Raw genomic sequence first — 25,950 nt, 5'->3', positions numbered from 1 at the left:
CTTCTTCGCCTACACGCGCAGGGGCATCTTCATATCAGAGGGATCTTTCACCTATCCGGTCACCAGTACAGGATCATATTCAGTTTGATCCCGTTTCTCCTAGTCTGATGGAGAACGAAGAGGGTAACAACGGTCCACCACCTCCGCCCACTAATGCCGAGCTTCTACGGCAGCTGGAGGAGCTACGTCAACAAGTCAATCATAGACAAGCTGTGGTGCCTGTTCAGAATCAGTATGCATACCAAGGCCAGGCAAATCCAACTGTCCATAGCAACATCGCAGCCAACACCTTTGAGCTGAAAAGAGGACTTATTCAGATGGCAGAGAATATTGCTTTTAGGGGCAAATCCACAGATGATCCGAACAAACACATTACCAAGTTCATTCAGATCTGCAACACTACGAAGTTGAATGGGGTGACAGATGATCAGATTCGACTTAGGCTGTTTCCCTTTTCCTTAGAGGATTCAGCAAAGGATTGGTTGGAGAGCTTGGAGTCGGGCTCAATCAGAACATGGGATGTTATGGTAGAGAAGTTTTTAGAAAAGTTTTATCCCCCCAGTGAGGCGATTAAGAGGCAACATGAGATCATTGCCTTTCAGATGAACCCTGCGGAGAATATCAGAGAAGCATGGGCGAGATTCAAAGCCTTGATGAAGCGATGTCCCAACCATGGGTTAACCCCGACAGTTCAAGTCATTATATTTTTAAGGGATGCGTGCCTGAAGCACAACGGGAGTTGAACTTGAGCTCAGGCGGTAATTTTCTCAAGAAAGGAGTGAATTAAGCCATGGAAGTGATTGAGGAGCTCGCATCTAATGACGAAGGATGGAGCAACGAAAGGAGTAAGGTGCATAGAGTGGCTTCTACTACAGATCATAATCCTATGAGTGCCCTATCCGACAAGTTGGATGCGTTGACCATGAAATTTGATTGCATGATAATGGGGAAACCTTCTCAAGAGCCCCAAGGAAGTATGGAGGACGTGAACTATGTGAATCAAGGGGGCAACAACAGGTACTACAATAATCCACGCCCCAACTTTCATGGTGGAGGATATAATCAGTACGGGAACACGGGGCATCCCAATCTCTCTTATGAGAACCCCAATAATGCTCTGCAACCACCCCCAGGGTTCACAGTTACTGATGGAGTGGTTAATGATCCGAAGAAGATGACCACGGAAGACATACTCAAGTCTTTCATGCTACAGTCCAACAAGCTCATGGAGCAGAACAATCAAAGGATGGAGAAAGTTGAGAAAGATGTGCAAAGTATAGTCACCCATCTGAAGTTTGTAGACACTCAGCTGAGCCAGATTGCTCAGGCTGTGAGTATGAACCACAAGCCTGGGCAGTTCTCAGGCCAGCCAAATGAGAATTCGAAAGGATGTATGGCCATCCATCTGAGGAATGGAAAGACGTATGAAGGCTCATCTCTGTCTGAGACCACGAAGGACGCTATTCTTGAGCCTAAGGCTGCCGTGGCAGAGAAACTGAAGGGCAAGATAACTGAACAAAGAGACATTGGAGGCACTTCTGGAGTGAAGGTGCCCTTACCTGAAGCACTGAAGCAGAAGACAAAGAAGGATGAGCAGTTTGCTCGATTCCTAGATATATTCAGGAAGGTGCACGTGAACATCCCACTGATTGAGGCACTACAGCAGATGCCGAAGTATGAGAAGTTTCTGAAGGAGGTGATAGCCCAGAAGACCAGTTGGGGGCAGGTAGACACTATTAATCTAACTGAAAATTGCAGTGCTCTGCTGCAAAGGAAACTGCCGCCCAAGCTGAAGGATCCTGGAAGTTTCACTGTCGACTACCTCATTGGGGGCTATAAGGTGGAGAATGCTCTCTGCGATCTAGGCGCGAGCATTAATCTAATGCCACTATCGGTGTTCAAGCAAATGAACATTGGTACTTTGAAGCCCACCTCAGCCACACTACAGATGGCAGACAGATCTGTCGTGTATCCAAAGGGCATCGTGGAAGACCTACTGATTAAGGTCGGGGAATTTATTTTTCCCATCGACTTTATGGTCTTGGACATGGAAGAAGACAAGGGAGTCCCCCTACTGCTAGGACGTCCCTTCCTTGCCACTGCTGAGGCAAATATAAACGTGAAAAAGGGAGAGTTGACAATCTTCATGGGAGAAGAAAGTCAAACGTTTTCCCACAAACCGAGAAGCATGGATGGAAGAACTGAGGAGTGCAAGGTGGTGCGTCTGAAGCACCAAGTGACTACTGAAGAAGGAGGATCGAGTGCAGTCAGAAAAGTGAAGCAGAAGGACTTTTATGAGCTTCACATGGAGATGATGGCTTCCACTGACTCGGAGCCAATAACATGGATCGATGCAGACCATAGTCGCCCTTCACCGGTGCACGCGGTGATCACTACTGAACCCCCTAGGATGGGGGGTAAAATACCAACTGATGTCAAGGGAAGAAAGATAACTGCTCCAACACTGAAGGAGCCTATCCCGAGAGAGCCTGAAAAGTGGTGGCTCACCAAGACGTGGAATGATCTATTTCCTCATGGAGGAGGAGCCAAGCGATCACCTGGAGGCAACTCTGGGATGAAAGGGGATCTCGGTTGATATTTGAAGACGTCGGGCACACGACGATAAATAGGTGCGCTGCATGGGAGGCAACCCATGGAAGATATCTTTTATTGTTTTATGTATTTCTTTTAGTGTGTTTGCTCAGTAGGCATCACCTCTCCACCAACGTTTCAAACTTATTTCTTTGCGTAGCTTTGAATAAGTTTGGGGGGTGATATGGTGGATGGTGAACCTATGAGCATGTTTATTGTTTTCATGTTATTTTTGGGTAGTTTTAAAATTTTTGCTTAGTATTTTAGTTTAGGATTAATAAACTCCCTTGGATGAAATTGAATGGGGACGGAGCCATTTGAATTGAATTCAAGCATGTTTGTTGGATGAGTTGCTAATGATTCTATGTGTTAAAATGTTTGTGAAAACTTGTTGATATGACCAAGCATGCTTGTATGTTCTTATTGTGATTTGCCTAAAGTGAATTGCTTGTTGCGTTGTCCTTTGCCATAACCCTGTGAGACTTGAGCCTATATATTTCTAAATGTGTGATTATCGTCATTGTGTTATATGTTTCTAGAACTTGCTCGCGATCTTCCTTGAGTCTACATAGTGAGTATAGATTTAGGAAGTGACGTTAGGCCATCCGTTCTAGCCTTATCATTACTTTCACCCTAAAATAAAAATCATAATCCTTTGTTAGCCATATTTGAGCCTAATAGCCTATTGTTTGATAACTTGGGGTTGTATATATGCTTGAAAATAAGTTTGGAAGAAAAGAACACTTTTGGATGATAAGAAGAGTTTAAAGATGAAGTATTGGCTGGAATATCTTTGGGAAAGTGGATGTATGCTTTTAGTTGTGAAAAAAAAGAGTTGTAAAAAAAAAGAATAATTTGGTGGTATAAGCTAGGCGAAGCCTAGAGGGGGTATAAGCTAGACGAAGTCTAGAAATGCGTAAGAAACCAAGTTTGGAGGAGAATTGGTAGATGAGAAGAGTCTATAAAGACTACTGAGGAGTTGAGTTGTTTTAAAAACGAAGTTATTATAGTTTCGAAAGGGATTATAAGTCACTTTGGCCAAATTTGCCTCACCTAACCAAAAAGCCTACATTACAACCTACAAATAAGACCTTTCAGATCCTTGATTTATAGTCACAAAATAGTAGAGGAGAGGTTAGATTTCGAGCAAGCCTATGGTAAACTATGCGTGATTGATTGATTTGAGAGCTTGTATTGTACCTATACACTTTGAGAGTGGGAGAATTACACTACATATCTATCTTGTGAGGGCAAATTGACAAGGTTGCATACGTGTTAGTAACTTGAAGCAATGATCAGTTAGTTTACATGTGTGTGAAGTTATTGATTCATGATATTGTTTATTAACTGAGGCAATGATGAGATCCAACTTATATGTACGAGTTTATATTTGATTGTTGTCTGCTTCTTGTTTGAGGACAAACAAGTGATTAAGTTTGGGGGAGTTGACAAACTCGTATTTTAACTATTTTATTGGGCGTTAAACGTGATGATAATTGGTGTTTAAATGCATATTACTTGAGTTTACGTCCATATTTCACTATAAAGGTGCTTTGATGAGTTTATCCAGTGTTTGAAGTTAAAATAGGTAAAAAAGGGTCAAAATGAGCCAAGCATTGACTGGGGTCTGCTTCAAACGTTAATATTCCTATCAATATGGGGTCCAAATCCTATTTTGAGAGTACCATTGTCTTCATCATCGAAAGAGCTTCGCGTGGGTACCTCACACGCCCCAATCGGAGTTCGGATGAGAGAGATACGGCCGATCTACGAAAGCTGCGCGGACTGCCGGGAGCTACCCGGCCGGGTGGAATTATTTCACCCGGCCGGGTGGACAATTTTGTTTCCAGAGACTTCTACCCGACCGGGTGAATTTTATGTGCAATAATTCCACCTGGCCGAGTCCGTCTGACTGACGTTTTTTAGCCCAGACGCGATTTTTCTGAAGGGAAAAATAAGAGAGAGAAGCTAGGGCAACGAAAAAGCATTCTCTACCAGCCGCAAAACACACGTTCCTTCTCTCTGAAGAACTCTTGGAAGAAGATTGAAGATTCAAGCTTCGATTCCTCCGCCAATTGTAATTCGTATCATGGTTTCTCTTGTTTTTCTTAGTTTTTGTCTGATTTCCGCCATGAACATGAGTAACTAAACTCTTTATGTGGAATTCTTGGTGTAGATGCATTGATTCATAGTTTTAATCCAATTAAGTTCGTTTTTATCTTGCTCTTGTAATTGTTTGAATTATTCTTATGCTTTTTCCTATCAATTGCTTGATCACCAATTGGGAGTGTTAGGATTTCTTAGAGTAATCGGGAGATGAATTAATTAATCTTGAGAGAAGAATAATTCACACCTTAATTCAATAAAACTCGGGAGAGTTGAGATTATGAGTGGGATATTTAATCTAATCAAACCTTTGGGAGTTAGGTCTAAGATTTAGAAGGGGACTCACTTATTGCACCTAATCTACAGATTTCTCTCCTTGGGAGGGGGTTTAATCCACCTTTGTGATTGATTCAACAATTCTAGAGACTTTAAATGGTAAATTGGTTTTAATTGGGTTAGGCTATGAGTTGTGCATCGGATCCTTGAATTCTGCATATTTCTCCATCATCTTACACAACTACTTCCCACTTCAAGGCAACAAAGAGGATACTCCGTTATCTCAGAGGTACGATCAACTATGGCCTATTTTATTCACAATCTAATGATTACAAGCTTGTTGGCTATAGCGATAGTGATTGGGCTGGAGACAAAGATGATCGAAAGAGTACAAGTGGATATGTGTTCTACATGGGAGACACTGCCTTCACTTGGATGTCTAAGAAATAGCCAATTGTCACACTATCAACATGCGAAACCGAATATGTGGCCGCCACTTTCAGTGTTTGTCACGCAATTTGGCTCAGGAGTTTATTATCGGAGCTCTGGTGGCCACAAAAGGAGCCAACAACTATTTGTGTGGATAATAAGTCGTCCATTGCGCTATCCAAAAATCCAGTGTCCCACAACCGAAGCAAACACATCGACACCCGCTACCACTACATCAGAGAATGCGTTGCAAATCAAGAGATTCAAGTCGAGTATGTGAAGTCGCAAGATCAGGTTGCTGATATCTTCACAAAGCCGCTCAAGCATGAAGACTTTGTCAAGATAAGGACATTGCTCGAAATGACAAATCAAGTTTAAGGGGGAGTGTTGAAATATTATTAAACTTGATTTTGTAATGGAAATATCTAGATATTGTAGAATTGTCTAGAAATAAGCTTGAGAAAATATCTAGATATTTTAGTAGAAATATCTAGATATTTTAGGAGAATAATCTAGATTTTAGATATTATGTAAGAAATATCTAGATTTTTATAGATAAAAATCTAGATATTTAGAATATAAAATTATTATGTAGATTTTAGAATATGAAGAGGACTCCTATAAATAGGAGTGAGTTGTAACATTTTAGATAAGTTGAGAAGTTGAGAGTTTGAGAAATAAAGAGTGTCTTGGTTTTCCCCACATCAACATCTCCTAAATCACTTCCCAAATATTTCACCCATTATCCCCTCAAATATATCCTCCAAACTAAAATACTCCTCCAATATATTTCCTATATTCCAACAGATCCTCCCTAGTTTCTTATAGCATAGACAGGATATTATGTGATAATTAATTTGGGATAAAATTTTCGGGCTGAAGATAGGATAGCTTGGATAAAATTTTTAAGAAGTTGTTTTGCAGATCGGATCATTTTGGGATTATTATTCATGTACAATGTAAATGACCTTATTACCCTCACCACTACCATCCAAAAAATTTCTTAATGAACTCAAATACATAAACGAGAAATTTGAAATCCAGAAACAAATTAAACTCAACCAAAATTCAGAAATTCACACCCAAATACCAGAATCAAGAGAAGAGTATACCCCAATCGAACGTAACATCCAAAATTGAACACGAAATCAACCAAAATTAAGAATTTAACACGAAGTGGATCCCAGAATTTAGAAATGAACACGAAGAACCCCCAAAATTGAACCGAATCCAATAGGCGATTTGCCTAACAGGCCACTCATCATCATCCTCAGCCGAGCTGAGCGGGGACGCCGAACTGACCAAACACAGAATTGGTATAAAAAGTTTTATTATTACTTTATATTAGTAAAAATATTTAATTATTATTTTATATTTTGTACTCTACGTTGGTAAATAGTTACCAATGTTAAAACACATATAACGAAAGGTATTAACCTAAAACACGGATGAAACTTTTTAAATATTTTAGGGATTTAGTCCCTAAAATCATAAACTTTGGTCAAATTTTGGTATTTTTCATGAACTTTAAATTGGTCTAAAATATCATAAACTTTACATTTTGTTTGTTATTTTCCAACCCAAACCAAATAAGATAACTTCAGCAAAAATATTGTTATACAGGGGCAACCATGAAATTTTTATGATATTTTAAATTGCTTTTTAAATTCGTGTTAAGTAGGATAAAAAGCTATATAGAAAATCACGTTAATTTAGTAAGTGCCAAGTAGGATGAAAAATACAAGGAAGTTGGTTGAATATGGCGATTGGTATAAAAAATAACAAACAAATGTAAAGTTTGTGATATTTTAGATCAATTTTAAGGTTCGTGGATACCAAATTTTGGCATGATTTTACATCATTTTCAATGGTACACTAAAACTTAAAATGAGATAGACAATTAGCTCCAACAGTACTTCAAAATCAATCTCATTTTTGGTTTTTGAATAAAAAATAACTATTTTTAGGTTTGCATTAAAATGAAATTAAAAACTTTTTAAAATTTTGTGAGTAATAAGACATATATATACTCCGTAGTATATTATTTTAAGTTTGAATTTAGTGTAAATAATTGAAAAAAAAATTATATTTGACCGGATATTTACACTGAAATAAGTTAAGTTTAGTGTGAATGGTATGAGATTATTTATACCAATATCCCTCTAATTTATAAAATCATTATTTTAAATAAAACATAGATCTCTCTTCTCTACGTTTAATGGCAATTGATGCACAAAAGAATAAAAGCTTCCATTACTAACCTCTTCTTCAACTAACTTTTTCTCTGCAGAAAAATTAGGGTTTTGAAATTCACTGCACTTTTTAATCGCTACACTACATAGCTTTTAAATTTTTATGGCGGTATTTATAGCTTATTAGACCATTTCTGATCATTTAAACAAAATTCAAACACATTTTTCTAGTTCTGTCACATCAAATAGTGATTTTATTCCAATCATTTACACTAAAACATCAAAGACTATATTTATTGGTTGGGGTGGTTGACCGCCACCTCACCATATATTTAAAAAAAATGGAATAAGAGGCCTCTGTCTCTCTTCGACCTCGGCCTCTTCCAAGGCAAACACCAACCAGGCGGTCTCCATTTTATCATCCAATGAGATTGTGTCAAATGGCACAATCTCATTGGTTGATATATATATTTTTAAATTAATATATCTTTAATATAAAATATTATAAAATTATAAAAATTATATCAAAATTCATAATTTTTCTTCCTCTATAAATAAAGACCACATTTGCTATAGTTTTGCATACAAAAAAATATCATCTTTTCTCCTCCTATAATCCTTCTTGTTTGATGAAATTTCATATTTTTTACTTTACTTTGTTGCAAACTATAGAGGATGATGAGAATAATATATTCTCCGATTCCCCAAATTTCTATCCTTCCCAAAACTACAGCCCTTTCCCAAAATTTTAATCCTTCTCAAGATTATTTCCCTAGCTTTGATGATATTCCGAATTCTGATCAATTCCAAAGTTCATTTCAAAACCAACATTCAAGCCAAGACATACCACCAACCAACTTGAGTGCTTCAAACACTCCACATGGTTGGAGTGAGCAAGAAGACATGGGATTAATGTCTGCTTGGTGTTTCGTAAGCAGAGATGCAGTTGTTGGCACCAACCAAACTAATGCCCTTCTATGGCAAAATGTTCTTGATCAATATGAGCAAACAAGAAAAGAAAATCCAGGAATGGGCCAACAAAGAAGTTCAGAGTCATTGAGACAACGCTACAAACGACTCAACACAAATGTCACAAAGTGGGTTGGTGCAACGCGTTTCCAGCCAGATGAAGATAGTCTTGAAGAAAGTCGTGGGAGCTCAAAAAGGTCGAGGACTAGTGAGGAAGGAGGACCTCAAATCGACTCCACTCCTGAGAGTCGTTCTTCAACATTGCAACGTCCTACCGGAAGAGATCAAGCTAAGGGTAAAGCTAAAAGAAAAGGCAAAGAAGTTGCAACGCCATCATATATAATCCCTAATGATTTCACTGCAGCACTGCGTGAAATGAGATATATTCTGCATTAATTTTTGGGAGAGAAATTTTCTGCATTAATTTTTGGGAGCTTCGTCTTTTGTATATTTTTGTACATCAAAGTAAGTATTCATGGTTATGTAGGTACCTCTAATATTCCTTTTGTTCTCAGTTGTACATGTTTTTTTTTCTGTCACTTACTCTATTTTTCCCAAGGGTCATGTTGCGCCATCTTCAACAGATTCTGGATCGTCTGGAAACTTAATTGTTGATTTCTATTGGGTGAGAATTTTGGTTTTATCCTCATTGTATCTTTGTTTCCTTCCCTACAGCAGTGTAGCACAACAAAACAGTAACTTAATGAAAGACAAATAGAGTCTGTGTACAATAATTGTGGAAATTAGTTTGCTGATACATTAACCACTTAACCGGAAGTCAAAGATTGATGCGCTATCTTTTTTCAGGGAATGGAGCTTTATCCTCGCATTGGCGAGAACTTCGACAGACTGCAGATTTGGGATGATGTCTTGGGCTATTCTTGCTGTTACCTATTGCATAAAGCAGGTAATGTTGCCTGAAATCATTGTTCATGGAAACACTGTCTTCACTCGTGATTATTTTAGTAGTCTTTAACTATCTCAAAATGCCACAATTTGCTTATGATGGCAATTGGCCACTCTTATGTTGTCCTCCCTGCAGTACGAAACATACGCCAAGCTATCCGATTCAATGTTGGTATATGTAACCAAATTCTTATCTCTAACTTTCCCTAAATTAACTTTGTATTGCAGCTTGCAATCTTCATTCTTGTAGCAGGCATACTCTGCATATACATAAACTATGATTGTGACGGGCAAAGGCAAGAATTTAGGAGGACGAACGGGAAATGCCTGGTCTGGGGAAAAGCACCATCCAAGGTAGTGATAATGATCCGTGATCTCACTGTTTAAAAAGAGTTATTAAATTGTTAGTTTGTCTTTTTCAAATTTGATGTACATTGTTGCCTCGTACACAACTACTACCGGTCAAACAAAGAACAGCCTTTTACTGACATCAGGATGGTAAGTCATGCTCCAAATACATTACACGTAAAAGTAGGTTCCAAACACAACGATTACCTTGTACACTTAATGTTGGTTGCGGTGTATTGCTTCATATCACCTTTCCACATTAGCTTCAGGCTACACAATTATCAGCTCAAAATATTTCACTACATGATGATCTGGAACATGGGTTGATCAAAACTAAATACGTAAAGAAATAACAAAAGTATATTATGCTTCGACAGGTGGGGCTTAGCTCGTCACTTCCATTATGTGCCGGAAATCCTGGGAGCCTTCTTCTGGACCGTACCAGCTCTGTTCGACCATGTAAGCTTCTCACCAACATTTTTAAGTTTTAAACTTAACACCTTCCTAACCCTGGCCTTCTCTCATACTTTTATGTGGTGTTCCTTACGATTCTTCTTTTTGACCGAGCTAAGAGGGATGATGACAGATGCAAAACAAAGTAAGCACACATCATTATCTTCACGTATAGATGTCATATCAATCCACCATTGCATATTGGTACTTATCGAGTAAATAACAAATTTTTTTCTCATTGTTCTTACGAACAGAGTTCTTCCATTATTACAAGTAGAATATAGAATCCTAACCTTTGTTAAGAAGTAATCTACTGAACAGGGGAAGTCTATAGTATAGTCATAGTATAACCTTTCCAATGCAATAAAGTGTCTATTTTTCTTCACTAAATGGGTATTTTCCATGGGTTTGCCTTGGTATCGTGTTCATACCGTTGTATTGAATGATCCCGGGCAGTTCCTTTTAGCCATTAATAGAAGCATATCTCCGTGAATCTCATCATAGCACAACTCCCGCATATCGTAGACTGGGTTGGTATTGCATACATGTTTGATTTATGAATGTGGTAAGATTACAGATAATGTGTTAATTGATTGTAACATTTTGATTGGAAATTTTTTCTGTTTGTTGCAGGTATGGCAAGTACTGGAGGCTGTATTGCAACAAGGTCCCTAGCAGGATTATACCTGAAATTTACTAGTAATATTTTGACATTGTTGAGGACTGACTTGCATTGATCTATTAATTAAATCCTGCTTTTGTTTTTGTTGTAAATTTTGACATAAATCTAAGATCAAGACCAATTGCATTAAATCCATGTGATCAAAATGATTTTTTTATTGGGGAAAGCATCACCCTTAAAAATCATTTTTGTATCAAAGAGAAGCATCATCTTTCAGAGGATCAAACATTGATATAATCAAATGGATTAGATTACTTAGTTCCACAACACATTATCCCAATAAATTGAAGCATCAAATAATTCAACTCAACCATAGCTTATGCACAAGTTTCAGTCTTTGCTACAAAACAACACAATCTGCAGACAATAGAGCCATTCATGCACACAGCCTCTTAAAATATTGAGAGGTCAATTGTGGTGCTAGAGTTTGAATTTTACTCCAAAAAAAATTAAAAAAATTGGCGCTTTTCTTGAATTATTTGCTTTATTTTGAAAATCTTGTTATTGGATGAATAAGCTTATTGAATAGAACACAAGATCATTAACGTTTTGATTGTATATGGAATAATGGAAATTGTTGTCCCATTTAGGAAGTTTAAATATCTTTTTTTTAAAGCTTATGTAGATATGTGATTTGATAGCTTTTCCTTTTCTTTTTTCTTTTTCTGTATCGCAATTTGAGGGATGAGTTAAATCCTATACCTTTTCTTTTTTCGTTTCTTGCGGTTTGTATTTGTTAGGAAATTCTGTCTTTGGCATTTGGGTTTTTCGTTTGAAGCAGTCTCAGTAGGAGATAAGCACAGAAGTTTGTTAGCCAATCAAGAAAGACTTTGATAGTTCAACACGAGACTTCAGACCAGATATGATGTATTATGTGCATGTTTGGTAGGGAAGAAGATACATAAACAAAACATAATAAGAAGACACATTTTAGGTCATTTTTGTGCATACAACTCCAAGCAAAAAGGGTTTCTTGATTTATTGCCTTTTATTTCTCTGCTTGATGTGGAAGGATGAAGATTACTTAAGACACTAAATTTATAGCATCTGGTTGAGTATTGGCAACAAAAGAGGAGTGGAGGTAGATGGAAACTGCTAAGTTCCATTCAAAGGGGAAGCATAAGACTTCAACCAACAAGACTGAGCCTAGGCCTAATGGAAAACAAGGTATGAAGGGACAATTGAATGAGGAAACACCTTCAAATGCAACTAAACAGTATATTGAAAATCATTACAAGGAAAAAATGAAGAACTTGCAAGAAAGGAGAGAGCGGTATGACATTTTTCTCTCGTTTACTGCAGATTACTGGATTTTACTACACATATCTCCTCTGCATGCTATGTTTAGTCTACACGATCAATGTCATTGGCAGATATTGCATTGTGACTTCTTCTGTCAACTTCCTCCACCTTGATATTTTCATTATTTTGTCAGAAGTCATATGTGGCAGATAGCCAGATATTTACATTTGATTATACGAAGCTGATGTATCACCTTTTTTTTTCAGTTGGTTCTCAAGTAGTATGAATGTTATTATTTTCCTTGTCATATCGAACAGTCTTTGTTTCATGTCTCATTGTCTTGTGAATGAATGCAGACACTTTATGCACAAATAGTCAAATACTGAATTACATGTTTCGGTTTTCTTACAGACGTAATATGCTTGAGAAGAAACTAGCTGATGCTGATGTCTCTGCGGAAGAGCAAAACAACATTTTAAAGAAGAAGGAAACAGAGTATATGCGCCGCCATTAACCATGATTGGAAAGGGTGCATTTGGGGAGGTCATCTCTACATTCTCCATGTCTAGGTCGAGCATGTAAAAGCAGAACGGAATTTACTAAGCAATTGCATTGTGAAGCTTTATTGTTCTTTCCAGGATGAAGAGTATCTATATCTTATAATGGAATAGGAGATACGATGGCGTAAAGATACATTAATTGAAGATGAAGCCAGATTCTACGTAGGAGAAGCAGTTCTTGCAATTGAATCCATCAACAAACACAATTATATTCATAGATTTTCCCTACTTATTGACTGTTCAATGAGAATGGTGTCCTTTATTATTTAGTTTGGATTAAGAACTTACTTCTTTTTTTTATATTTTTCAGGGATATCAAGCCTGATAACTTGCTTCTTGACAAAAATGGACACATGAAGCTGTCTGATTTTGGATTGTGCAGTAGTATTCAAGAAAAGGATTTTACCATAGGAAATAACTATATCAACAGGAGCAACTGCAGCACTGGCAGCGGAACAGGCGGATGCTTGTAGGTTTCCAATTCTTCAGTTTCATTTTCACACTGCAACCTAATTAACCCTTAGGTTCAATTTAGGTTCCAGAGTTGGTAAACTTCATTGGTTTAGAGTTAGTACCCAAAACTTGATTGTTAAAAAACGAAAAGAAAGAAAAGGGAAAACATGTCTTTCTCGCATAGATATTACCGGACAACCGGAACCAGGAATTGATTTTATTTGTTTGTGGCTTCTTAAGCATACTCATAATGTTTTCTTACAAGTGTGGAACATAAACATATGAACAAGGATGAACTCAAGGACATGTATATATACACATGTGTGTGTGTGTCTGTGTGGCTAGAGGGACTTATATTCACTTACTGCATTATAATACATAAGTGTATCAATACCTGTAATTGGCAAAGTACTGTAACATGAGATTACAACCTTCCTTACAAAAAAGTTGGCGGTTGGGACAACATGTGATTAGTTCACTCTCCTTTTTATTTATGTTTTAGGCCTACTCACCTGTTGGTACACCTGATTATATTGCTCCAGAAGTTGTGCTTAAAAAAGGATATGCAATGGAGTGTGATTGGTAAGTGTTTCTGAATGTTCTTATTTTCATTTAAATTTTTTTATTATCATGACTAAGATCAGTGCTCCTCTTAATTCTTGCCTTAGTCTTTGCATATGTGCAGATAGTTAACTGGAGAACGTATTTAAAACTATCATTAGAAGCTAAAGATCTTATTTGTAAACTCTTGTGTAATGTAGAGCAAAGGCTTGGTGAGGAGAGGTTCATTTGGGCTGTCTTCCATCTTCATGTGTGCTTCAACTGTAAATATCCATGAGGACAGTGAAGAAGGCAGTTTTCGAGCTACTATATTTTCTTGATTAAGCAACAGCTTGTGTAAATCATACCCTCACTACACATATCTGACATCTCCCTCTTTACTTCTTCTTACAAAGGATGAATATGATGTATTCTTTTTGTTTCAAGCTACTCCCGCCGTCCGCGAATAGGAGTCCTGTTTTTCCATTTTGATCCGTCCGTGAATAGGAGTCTTGGTTCATAATTACTATAAATGATAAAGAGGTTTCACATTCTACTAACTCAATCTACTCACATTTCATTTAAAACAAATATATACAAATGGAACTCATATTCCGCTAACTTTCTTCTATTCACTTTTCTTACATTTCTTAAAATCCGTGGTAGAACTAAATGAAACTCCTATTTGCAGACGGATGGAGTAATTAATAGTTCTCCCTCTTTTCCTTTAGCTCAGGAGTGTTGGACTAAATTCAAAATTGGACTTTATGTCCTGTGCTGTTATCTTGGAGGTATTGATAATAAAATGTAGTGTCATCAGTGCTCGTAATTGGTTGGTTACCACTAACACATAGCCATCCATATACATGAACCTATTTACAATACTTTATTTGGCAAATGAAATAATTTCCGAAAATATGAATAGTGAGAATATGATTTTCAATAATTTTATTTTTTTGTGTTTTGACAAAAATTAAAATTTTGAATTTTATTTTTAAGTTAAAAGTTAACGTCAAACGGTATTTGGTCTTTGCGTTTTGCTTATATCAATTTTGTTCCTCGTCACTAAAACCCATTAATGAATTTTTGAATGACTTGCAAGTCCCATGAGGATAATTTTGAAATTTCAGGTATTGTCATTATTGTTGGTGTAGAGATGTTCCTTTCATATATTTTAGATTTTAGCACCAACTCAAATTAACGCGCATACACGCACACACTCTCTCTCTAAATGTACTCCCGCCAATAGTGTAATTTTAGGTGCTTGGTACAGAAGTTAAAGGCTCGAGAATGACCATGGCCTGTTGCATAGGCGTACATCTCTCACCTCTACTTTCTATTCACCCTCCCATCTCCTCCTGCCAGCCATGGATTCCGACGAGGTTAGTGGTTTCCACGACCACTATAACTCCTCGGTCAATTGAGTCTACAATCTGCGCAAATATTAAAAGGTTGTGGTCTTGATTATGAGTTTTTGAGTTTAATTAGTTTTTGTTTTTTATATCGATGGAAGGCGGGGAGGTTGAGGCTTTTAATTTTGAGATTGTATTTGTTGATAAAACTTTAATTATGGTCAATAAAATTAATAATTATTCAATATGGTAATTTAATTATAATTATAACAAACTGTTCCAAAGGTAATTCTTCTAATAATTTATAAAATATGGCTCGACTTCATTAATATAGTAAGTATTATATAATTAGGTAATTATATAAATAATCTTATTTTTAATTATAATTAGTTAATTATATCACCAGTCTAATGTAATTCGTGAATGAATTAGTTGATTATTAGTTAGATTCAATGCGTTGAATGGTTGTTGGAAGTTGAAAGCTGGAAGCTAGAATTGAACTAAATTATGTCATACAAAAACTATCAATGGACATACCCAAACTCCATTGTAATATCATTTGTAGTGTACAAAAACACATATCATATACAGTTACGTACTACAAATATCATTTCTAATACCCACATCGTACGTATATATAAATATTGAATTTAGTACATTGTCTTGAAATTCCAAAAAGAAGCGTCTCTAAATTAGTAAAATTTGCACGATCAGTTTATACAAAAAATTACCATTACCAATTTTCCCTAGCTTAGAAAAATAAAGACGGAAGAAAATGAGGAAATATAAATATTTCTCTATAACTATCAGCGTTTTAGAATGGTCGCTGTTTCAATCCCACGCTTACAAGGCTATATAAGTAACAGTCAAAACCAGACGGCTTATTTTTCTTCAGCTCAATCTTAGATTCAATATGCAGGTAAATCAATTTAAATCCTCACTGAAACCCTAGATTTTTTTTTCTCTCCCTCTTTCCACAATTAACACTTCGATGAAGTTCACCGCCTTTTGAGTTATTGAAATTTGGTGGAAGCTAATCTTTGTGGCTGTGATCGGTGCAGGCGAGCGATATATCAACTCACAGCTCGAACATATGCAAGCTAAATATGTCGGTACAGGGCACTCCGACTTGACTCGATTGTAAGTACCCTAACCCAAACCTGCGGATAATTGATCGATTGGTTCTCTAATTCTTCTTTAATTTGTGAATTTTGGGAAAATTGCTTCTCTTGTAGTGAATGGGTTTTTTTTTCTGTTTTTGTTCTAAACTAGAACTTAGATTCCGTGTTTGTTCTAAACTTTTTTTTTGTTCCGGGTTTGGGAGAGACGCATGACGCGTCTCCTTTTAATGAGACGCATGAGGATTATGCGTCTTTCATAGAGACGCATGAGGACATGCGTCTCTCATTTTTTTCAATTTTTTTTGAACGACGCATGACTGCGTCTCTGGGGAGAGACGCATGAGGGTCATGCGTCTCTAATACATACACTGCAGTAGCATTATTATTCATGCTAGTGTGAAAAGTGGAGCTAGTGTGAAAAGTGGAGCTAGTGGAAATAGTAGCGTGAAAAGTGGGAAAAGTGGGAAAGGTGGCGTGAAAAGTGGGAAAGTGAGAAAGTGGAAAAGTAGGCTAGTAGCATTATTAATACATAGATGAAGCTGTTTTCCTTGGTCTGACTCCCATCGTTCAGCACTGCCATCACAAAATCGTGCATAATGAGTATATGTAATATCTCAACCAACAACACAAACATCACATCATCATTTTACTAGGCTTGTAGACCTTGCGTATTACAATATTCATACAATATCTCTCTCCAAAAAATAGCAATCATTACTCGGTGTATGTATCAGAGACGCATGACCCTCATGCGTCTCTCCCTAAGACGCATGACGGTCATGCGTCGTTCAAAAAAAATTGAAAAAAATGAGAGACGCATGTCCCTCATGCGTCTCTATGAAAGACGCATAATCCTCATGCGTCTCATTAAAAGGAGACGCATGAGGGTCATGCGTCTCTCCCAAATCCGGAACAAAAAAAGTCTAGAACAAACACGGAATCTAAGTTCTAGTTTAGAACAAAAAAAGAAAAAACCCAGTGAATGGGCGGTGAATATCCACCGAGATAGCTACGCCTCGTACGCTGGGCACTATCCGATGCTGGCCTACTTTGCCGTTGCTGAAAACGAATTCATTGGGAGAGAGCGCTACAATTTCATGCAGGTATACCTTCCGTGCTGAATCTTCATTTGTTTTGTTTGTGTTTTTGTATTTTTTGGTGTTTGGACTTTGGAGCTTGTTGTGATTGTTAATTGAGTCATTTGGTGAAGGTAAGGTATTGAAAATTTGTCGGTCTGTTGAGCTTTTCAAAATTTCATTTCCTTTCCCCCTTTAGTTGTTTCTCTATTTTGTGGACTTGGAGTTGGTGCTGTGGTGGGTTTGGTGGTTGTATTTTGTGGATTTAGGATGGTAAATGGTTACAATTGCCTCTGTAAATACTTCAGTGAGATTTGAGTCGATTGGTGCAATCTTTTCATTGTTTATTTGTCTCTTTCAGCTTTAAATTAGGTTTTATAGTCAAAATTTACAATGCTCTTGTAAATACATCAGGCTTCTGGTAGTACATGCTACTATAATTTGATTCAATGTGGAAAGTTTCTAAGAGCATCTCCAAGGGGAGAAGGTATATAGAAAAGGTATATTATGTATTTACCTTCTTAAAAAGTGAAATATACCCTTCTAAAAAGTAACAAATTCCAAAGGGAAAAGGTATATAGAAAGGTAAACTATTTTTTAAAATATAAAATAATAGTACAAAATGCATTAAAAAACATAGAGTGTAATACATTCTCAAATACCTTTCCCCTTGGAGAAGAATTTTTCATGAAAAGAAGGCAAATATGGTAGTTATAAGATTTTACCTCTCCATTGATGGGGAGGTAAAGATACCGCTTCAAAATGGGAAAATGTATAATACCTTCTCAAATACCTCTCCCCTTGGAGAATATTTTTCATGAAAAAAAGGTAAATATGGTAGTTATTAGTTTACCTCTCCATTTACCTCTCCCCTTGGAGATGCTCTAAACAAGATGAGTGGCGTGTCACATTTTGTATTATTTTAGCTTCAATTTGTCGCTGGACATGGTAGAAATGAATGAATAAAGCCCAGATAGTATGTTTGATTGGGTTTATTCTCACGACTAGTCAGAGAAGAGATGATAATTTTACTTATACCGGATCTTCGAGTTGTTGGTATGGCATTTATGAAGGTGCCATTTTGTCCAAATATCTTTTGTATTTTTATTTTACTTCCACACAATCATCAATGATAAAGTTGTTTCTGGAATCATTCTGGTTGAGTGTATTTCTAATTCTGCTAGCATATGTGCGAGTAGTTTCTACTTTCTATTTTCTTATTAAAGTTGTTCATATTTGGCTCCAGCCACTGACCTACCCAAGCCAAAGTCAGTCCGTTGACTGGTTTCAGGTAAATGGTTTTTGGTTGAGGTGAGTGGTGAGTGGTACCACTGGAACTATTGACTGTTTGTTGGTTCAGTTATGAAGTTGGTAAAATTGTTTTAGAGGTATAAGCCCATTTTAGGATTTATAAGCCCTTTTAAAGAATGATATATAACTGATTGAGAGTTCATTTCTTTTAAGTATCTTGCCCCTCTTGGACCTCCCCCTCCCCCATCTCTCCCCCGTCCTCCCCCTGGGGCAATACATTACGAAGCCAAATCCAGCTACAATCCAAGTGCACTGCATGCACAAACAGACATTTGGCCAGCCAGCCCAACTATCATCCCCCCACCCCCTTTCTTTATATATGTATCCAAATCTATGATGGGAAGTCAATCGTCTTACTGCTTGTAGCAGTGGGTGTGAAGCTCTCAGATCTTGTAGCAGTCTAATTTTATGTCCATAAAAGTTCCACTAAATTTGGGATTGAATATTGCAGTTACTGTGTCCATTTTTTTGGAAATTTTTAGCTTTAGAAAAGTACTCCATAACAAATAGGTTCTTGTTGCAATTTTAAGATTTTTCAAAATATACCCAGATCTTGGATTAGTAAAACCTGAACTGAAAAGCTCGTAATATAGTTGTGTGAAAGGCTTGAGGTGAAGTCTCTTAAAGATGGTAATCAAGAGTTAGGCGATTCATAGGGCAATTCGAAAATAAGAGAGCTTTGGAGGAAGGTGATTCTTGTATATTTTCTTGTGTGTTATGTGTTAAGGATTTACTCCCTAACCGAGATCAATTCCTCCGTGAAGTCGCGGGAACGCTCGCCCGTCGATCAAGCACGACAAGAATTAGGGTTTGTGATTGAAGAAAATAAAAGTAGCGTGAAAATATTCTATTTCGTATCGAATGAAATAAAATACATGCCTATTTATACTAGGACCCTAGGGTTGATTCGACCTACGATCCGGGAAAGAATCAACGAAGAAAACCTGAAAAGGAGCTTATAGATCGCTCGACGCAAAAATAATAAAAATAACGTATTAAATCCTAAAATACTAAAGTCATTAAACATGAATAAAATAATTAAAATAACTAAGCTTCTCTAAGTTTCTCGCGTCAATGTTTGACAAACTCGCCGAAGTGTTCCGACTGGTGTCTTTGACGACGTGAACGGTCCTTGGCGATGGTTCTCTCCGGCTCCTTGTCGCCTCGATCTCGCGTGTCGACGTCCAACTCTTCCACATGCACAGCACTCGTTGTCTCCTTCAGCCTAGCCGAGGGTTGTATCGTAACATTATGTCTCTCGGCCACTCCCTTATTATATAGGGAAGAATACAATGTAAACTTGGTAATAGATCATCTATTTCTAGACTAGGTATTACACATTTATTACATATCAATTTGATATCTTTTCTCCTCTAATCCTGCCCCTTCCTTTGGTATGTTCTTGTTTTGGTATGTTTGACACTCCCCCTCAAGTTGAGCAAGGGTATCTCCAATGCTTAACTTGGCCAATACTTCTTTGAAGACTCTTGGATGAACTGCTTTGGTTAGAATGTCTGCCAGTTGTTCCTCTGAATGGACAAACGGGAATTCAATGATGCCTCCATCGAGTTTTTCTTTGATGAAGTGTCGGTCAACTTCCACGTGCTTTGTTCTATCATGTTGGACGGGATTTTCTGAGATGCTAATTGCAGCCTTGTTGTCACAATATAACTTACTCTTTCGAGTAGGTGGGAAGCCAATCTTTGTGAGTAGTCTTCTTAACCATAGGATTTCCATGAGCCCACTTTTCATTCCTCGGAACTCCGCCTCGGCGCTGGATAGGGCTACTACTTTCTGTTTTTTACTCCTCCATGTAACCAAGTTCCCTCCTATGAAGGTAAAATAGCCTCCTGTAGATTGCCTGTCCACTGGATTGCTCGCCCAGTCGGCATCAGTGTACCCATCAATCTCCAAGTCTTCCCTTTTGGCTAGAAATACTCCATATCCTAAAGTACCCTTCAGATAGCGCACGATCCTCAATGCGGCTTCCATGTGATTAGTTTGAGGTTGGTGCATGAACTGACTAACAATGCCGACGGTGTACGCAATGTCGGGTCTTGTATGAGAGAGATAGATTAATTTCCCGACAAGCCGTTGGTACCTGTCTCTGTCCGCGAGTTCTGCTCATTCCTCTAGCTTCAAACCATGGTTGGGAATCATTGGAGTTTCTGCTGGCTTACATTCGAGGAGACCAGTTTCGGTCAACAGGTCTAGGATGTATTTTTTCTGCCTTAGGAATATTCTGTGTTTGGATCTCAACACTTCTGTTCCCAAGAAGTACTTCAGTGCTCCTATATCTTTCATCTCGAACTCCTTGAAGAGATTTTCCTTCAAACTCTGGATTTCCTCTATATCATCACTAGTGATAATCATGTCATCAAAATATATAATCAGACATGTTACCTTGTTGCCTCTTCTTTTTGTGAAGAGTGTGTGGTCAGAATGGCTTTGTTTGAATCCATGTTTGAACATGGCTTGGCAGAACTGCCGAACCATACCCGTGGAGACTGTTTCAATCCGTGCAAAGTTTTTCGTAACCGACATACTTCTCCTTTTCCAAATTCTGTAGAGAAACCTGGCGGGACCTCCATGTATACCTCCTTATCTTGTTCAAGTTCTCCATGGAGGAAGGCATTAGTTACATCAAACTGGTGTAAATTCCAGTCTTTGCTTGCCGCTACGGATAGTAGTGCTCGCACAGTCTCCATATTCGCCACTGGTGAGAATGTTTCTTCATAATCCACTCCGTAAACCTGGGTGTATCCTTTTGCCACAAGTCTCGCCTTGTATCTCTCGATTGAACCATCTGCTCGCCTTTTTATGGTGAATATCCACCGACATCCGACTGGCTTCTTTTCCTTTGGTAGTGTACATTTCTCCCATGTACCGTTTTTTACCAATGCATCTATCTCCTTCTTCATGGCATCTTGCCAGTGTTTGTGTTTACTTGCCTCCTCAAATGATTGGGGAATGTCTTCTTTCTCATATAGAGCAGTTTCGAAGGCCCGGGCCATTTCTGATAGGTGACTGTGTGTAAGGTTGGATATTGCGTACTTAGCCTTTCTCCCTTTCCATTCTGGTGAGAACCTTCGAGGCGGCACTCCTCTTGTACTCCTGGGGGGTAACTCATATGAGTTACTGCTTCCACTAGTTCCACATTCTCCATCATTTCCCCTATCAAGGTTAGTACCGTCCGATGGGATATTCTCAAAATCTGAACTGTTTACCTCAGGAATCGAAGGCGGGGATGCCGGTTGGTTGGTGTCACGTTGCTCGTCGTTCTGTATTATCGGATTTGACGGCCCGGCAGTGTTGCTAACTTCCTCAGGTGGACCAACGTCTGTGACAGGACTCGGCTCAGGCTCTCGGCTCTCCCCCTGTCTGTGGTTCCCCCGGCGACTCTTCCCCTAAGTAGTGTTAACTATTGTCAGGTAGCCAATCTAGAAGGTCCTTGTTTTGACTATTGTCTAAGGTTAGAGTCTCCCCCTGACCGCTAGATTGGTAGTAGTACTCTTCTTCCACAAAATTACAGTTCATGGTTGTGTACTTGTGTGTACCTTACGAGTTTTTAGGTCATAGCAACGGTAGCCTTTTTGATTTTTTCCATAGCCAATGAAGACACATTTGTGGGCGCAGGGATCAAGTTTCGAGCACTCGTGTTTAGGAATATGAACAAAAACTGAGCATCCAAAAACTCTGGGTTCTAGGGACAGTGATGATGGGATTTCAAAGTGCTGGGAAAAAATATCTAGGGGGGTTTTGAAGTTAAGTTTGTCATTGGGTAGACGATTAATGAGATAAACGGAGGTGGCTATGGCTTCCGGCCAAAACGATTTTGGTACTTTGGATTTAATTATGAGTGCTTGAGTTATCTCTAGAAAGTAACGGTTCTTTCGCTCAGCTACCCCGTTTTGTTCTGGGTTGTACGCACACGAGGTCTGGTGAACTAGCCCCTTAGCTCTAAAAAATTCTTGCATTTTATGGTTGACAAATTCCCCCCTATTGTCTGATCTAAGTATTTGAATGGTATGTTTATACTGAGTCTGGATAAGGTTATAAAAATCTACGAACTTATCAAACACATCATTTTTATTTTTCAAAAAATAGATCCAGGTCATGCGGGAATAGTCATAAATAAATAGCACAAAATATCGAAAGCCTTGGCCCCCAGTGATAGGAGCGGGACCCCAAACATCAGAGTGTACTAAAGCAAAAGAAGATTTGACTCTCGTATTGTTTAACTTAAACGAATGTCTATGGTTTCTGGGAACTGGCGGGGTCAATTTGAGAAATACTTTCTGGTCGGGGGTCAATTTGTAATTTAGGGAATTTTTGGGTGCAAATGTGGGAGATTCGAAAGATGGGGGTTGAAATTGGGTTTTTTCCTTTGTGTGAGGGGGTTTTGTGATTGTTGGAACTAAGGCTGATATACAAGGGTTCTGGGAAACCCTAGCCGTCGTTCCTCCCTCGCCTGTGGGAACCCTAGCCGCTCCTCCATCCCTTCCGTCCCAGCTTCCGCCGGCGATTCCGCCGGCGAGATCACCAATTGGTGGTTCATTACCTTCTGACCAGGTCCGAGCCATGGAAACCGATGCGATTGGGGGCTTTTCTTCTGTTCGGATTTCCCCACTGTTGCCGAAGACGCCGTTGCCGCCGCTGCCACCCGTCGAGTTGTCGGCGTAGGAGGCGCGGTCGTGAGCTATGGCGGCTGAGGCTCGTCCGCCTCCGCTGCTTCCACCGGTTCGACCCGCATTCCGGGCTTGCCTCGCCTTCTTCATCTCTTCCCACCACTCCGGGAACCCGTGGATGTGGAAACATGTCTCTCTGGTATGCTTCTTGCCTCCACAATGGCTGCACACTAATTTACTTTTGTCTTCGTCCTTCGGGTTTCTGGGTGAGTGATGGAGGTGTTGTGGTGCTCGATTTCGGTCGTGTACCGCAAGCCCTATGCGGATTCCCGATTCCTTACTGTCTGGATTGAGCAACTTCTCGTTCACAGACTCTCTTCGGACTAATTCGTAAGCTTTTCTTGCTGTCGGAATAGGATCCATATTTAGGATCTCTCGCTTGATCTTGCTATACTTTTGATCGTTCAGTGCCCACACAAACTGGTATCGCCGATGCCTTTGTGTGTGCTGGTTGTACTTCTCAATGCTCGAAGGGGTTTCCATTGGGTTGGGATCCCTGGTGTCGATCGATATCCAGAGATCCTGGAGCTTCTGCCAGAGGCTCTCCAGCGAAGATTCACCTTGTTTAATGCTATATGCCTGTCTGTGCAGGTCTGAGATCTGGAATTGATCGGCGCCGCTTCCATATGTCGTAGGCCGTTTCGTATTGGGATACCTCATTAACGAGGTTGGCGTCTGTTATTGATTACCCAATTGAAGCAGCAATCATCCCGCTGTTGCCACCGGTTGTAATATGGGTCCGTCGGAGGGTGGGGGGCTCTGTAACTCCATTTATGTGAGATGCCAGGCCTTTCCCTCGGATTGCTTGACTCATCAGTTTTGCCCATAACGGGTAGTTATCCTCGTTGAGTTTTTCTGCCAGGCGCACCTCCCCTAGTGATTCAATTGATGAAGGCTGTTGGGGTGGAGTTTTCTGAGACATATTTAGTCTCATAAGTTCAGCAAACTGTTCTGCTGAAAGGGTTACGGCTGTATTTGATTTTGGAGGTTTATCAGAATCCGAGTCTGACATTTTTGGTTGTGCTTTTGCAGGATCAAAGGGTCGGGAAAGGTATTTGAGACGATGATGAAAGTTTTCTGAGTCTCAAGCCCGAATAAACCTGCTCTGATATCATCTTAAAGATGGTAATCAAGAGTTAGGCGATTCATAGGGCAATTCGAAAATAAGAGAGCTTTGGAGGAAGATGATTCTTGTATATTTTCTTGTGTGTTATGTCTCTCGGCCACTCCCTTATTATATAGGGAAGATTACAATGTAAACTTGGTAATAGATCATCTATTTCTAGACTAGGTATTACACATTTATTACATATCAATTTGATATCTTTTCTCCTCTAATCCTGCAGGCCTTTGGTATGTTCTTGTTTTGGTATGTTTGACAAAGTCTTATTCGGAACACTCCTAACTGAAAGGGTTATCAGGAGATGGTGCAGCTTAATGCTTAAAAATACTACTCGTTTATTCATTGAGCTCTGGAGCAATCAGATTTGCTTGTGTTGAACTTTTATATCATCTAGCACTTCATGTTTTCTATGATATTTACAGAGATTGTATGTAGCTGGTTTTGTATCAAAGTTTGTACTAATATTTTGTGAATTCCCAACTTGTGTACAGAAAATGCTTTTGCCATGTGCTCTGTAAATGTTACTGTTGCTGCGAGGAAAATGCGATCTCAAGGATTAAAACTTCTCGTCCTAGAGAAACGGATGATGTTGGAATGCTTGGTAAGAATTAAATTTACAAAAGTTAAATTGACAAAACTAAAGTTAGCATTAGAGTCGGCACCACCCACTAGTTGGAAAATTGTGGTTGTCCAAATTTGAATTTTTTTTTCAATAGAAAAGTGTGTTGTTATCCAATGTTTATGGAGACGGAAACCACCATGACCGTTGCAAGGCACTGCACTACTGCAGGATATTGTGTGATGAATGCAGCTTGAAGGCAACGGGGTGAGGAGCAGAAGATCTTCGCAGAGGGATCATTGTTAATAATCTTGTTCGATTTCACCATTTCAAGAATGGCCACAAGTCTTGTGTTTCGCAGTCCGAGCAAGGCATGTTGAATCACCATGGTGAATTTTGCAGCTCATTTCTACTTGATAAGTAAATGAACTAGTCTCAATGTGAGATGTTTTACAACCATACAAATGTTATGCAGCATCTGAAAACAAACAAGTCTTAAATTTTAACTACTATTTCTCTGATAATCTTATGGCATCCATATGGTGACAATAAAGGGCATGGCCAGCAAAAAAAAAATTCTTTTATTGGTTGTTTTTATCTTTGACATGATTCGTGAAATGGACAATATTTGGGTCTTTTATGATAATTTTTTGTTGTATTCTAAGTCGCACCTCTTTGACATGATTCGTGAAATGGACAATTCTTTTAGTGGAGAATGAGTCTCACCTCTTTAGAGAGAAAAAAGTTTTCAAAATTAGAAAGTGCATATTTTTGTAGGACGGACTAAAAGGAAATAGTGCATATTCTTGTGGGACGGAGGGAGTAGGATTAGTTGTTTGTTAATTGGTTTTCTCCTTTTGTGAAAGATTGATTTGATTGGAACTGCAAATTGGCGGCTCCATCAACAAATTTGAATCATATTTTGACTTGTACACTTTTATTAAAGTTCTATATTATTCGGCCTTAATGTTT

At 38.5% G+C, this 25,950-nt stretch overlaps 1 protein-coding gene, 2 long non-coding RNA genes and 2 pseudogenes across 3 annotated transcripts; all 5 read left to right on the top strand.

The window, feature by feature from the left end:
- The first annotated feature begins 790 nt into the window (after window positions 1-790).
- LOC121776853 lies at window positions 791-2,596 on the top strand. The gene has a single exon (XM_042174009.1). The coding sequence runs from the start codon at window positions 791-793 to the stop codon at window positions 2,594-2,596; it is 1,806 nt and encodes a 601-aa protein (XP_042029943.1).
- Window positions 2,597-8,498: 5,902 nt separating this feature from the next.
- Window positions 8,499-10,971, top strand: LOC121776852 (annotated as a pseudogene).
- Window positions 10,972-12,038: 1,067 nt separating this feature from the next.
- On the top strand, window positions 12,039-13,794 carry LOC121776850 (annotated as a pseudogene).
- A 2,135-nt stretch (window positions 13,795-15,929) lies between these two features.
- On the top strand, window positions 15,930-16,389 carry LOC121777868. The gene is made up of 3 exons (XR_006045564.1): window positions 15,930-16,019; window positions 16,162-16,240; window positions 16,336-16,389. It is a non-coding gene; the product is annotated as an uncharacterized LOC121777868 (long non-coding RNA).
- Window positions 16,390-17,113: 724 nt separating this feature from the next.
- On the top strand, window positions 17,114-25,562 carry LOC121777867. The gene is made up of 4 exons (XR_006045563.1): window positions 17,114-17,324; window positions 24,329-24,560; window positions 24,643-25,020; window positions 25,210-25,562. It is a non-coding gene; the product is annotated as an uncharacterized LOC121777867 (long non-coding RNA).
- The last annotated feature ends 388 nt before the right edge of the window (window positions 25,563-25,950 follow it).

Source organism: Salvia splendens, chromosome 18 (genome assembly GCF_004379255.2).
Source record: "Salvia splendens isolate huo1 chromosome 18, SspV2, whole genome shotgun sequence".
Lineage (NCBI taxonomy): Eukaryota > Viridiplantae > Streptophyta > Magnoliopsida > Lamiales > Lamiaceae > Salvia > Salvia splendens.
This window is presented reverse-complemented; position numbering and strand designations above follow the sequence as displayed.

Bases quoted from the DNA above. Each gene is read 5' to 3' on its own strand.
- LOC121776853 (XM_042174009.1), top strand. From the start codon at position 791: ATGGAAGTGATTGAGGAGCTCGCATCTAATGACGAAGGATGGAGCAAC.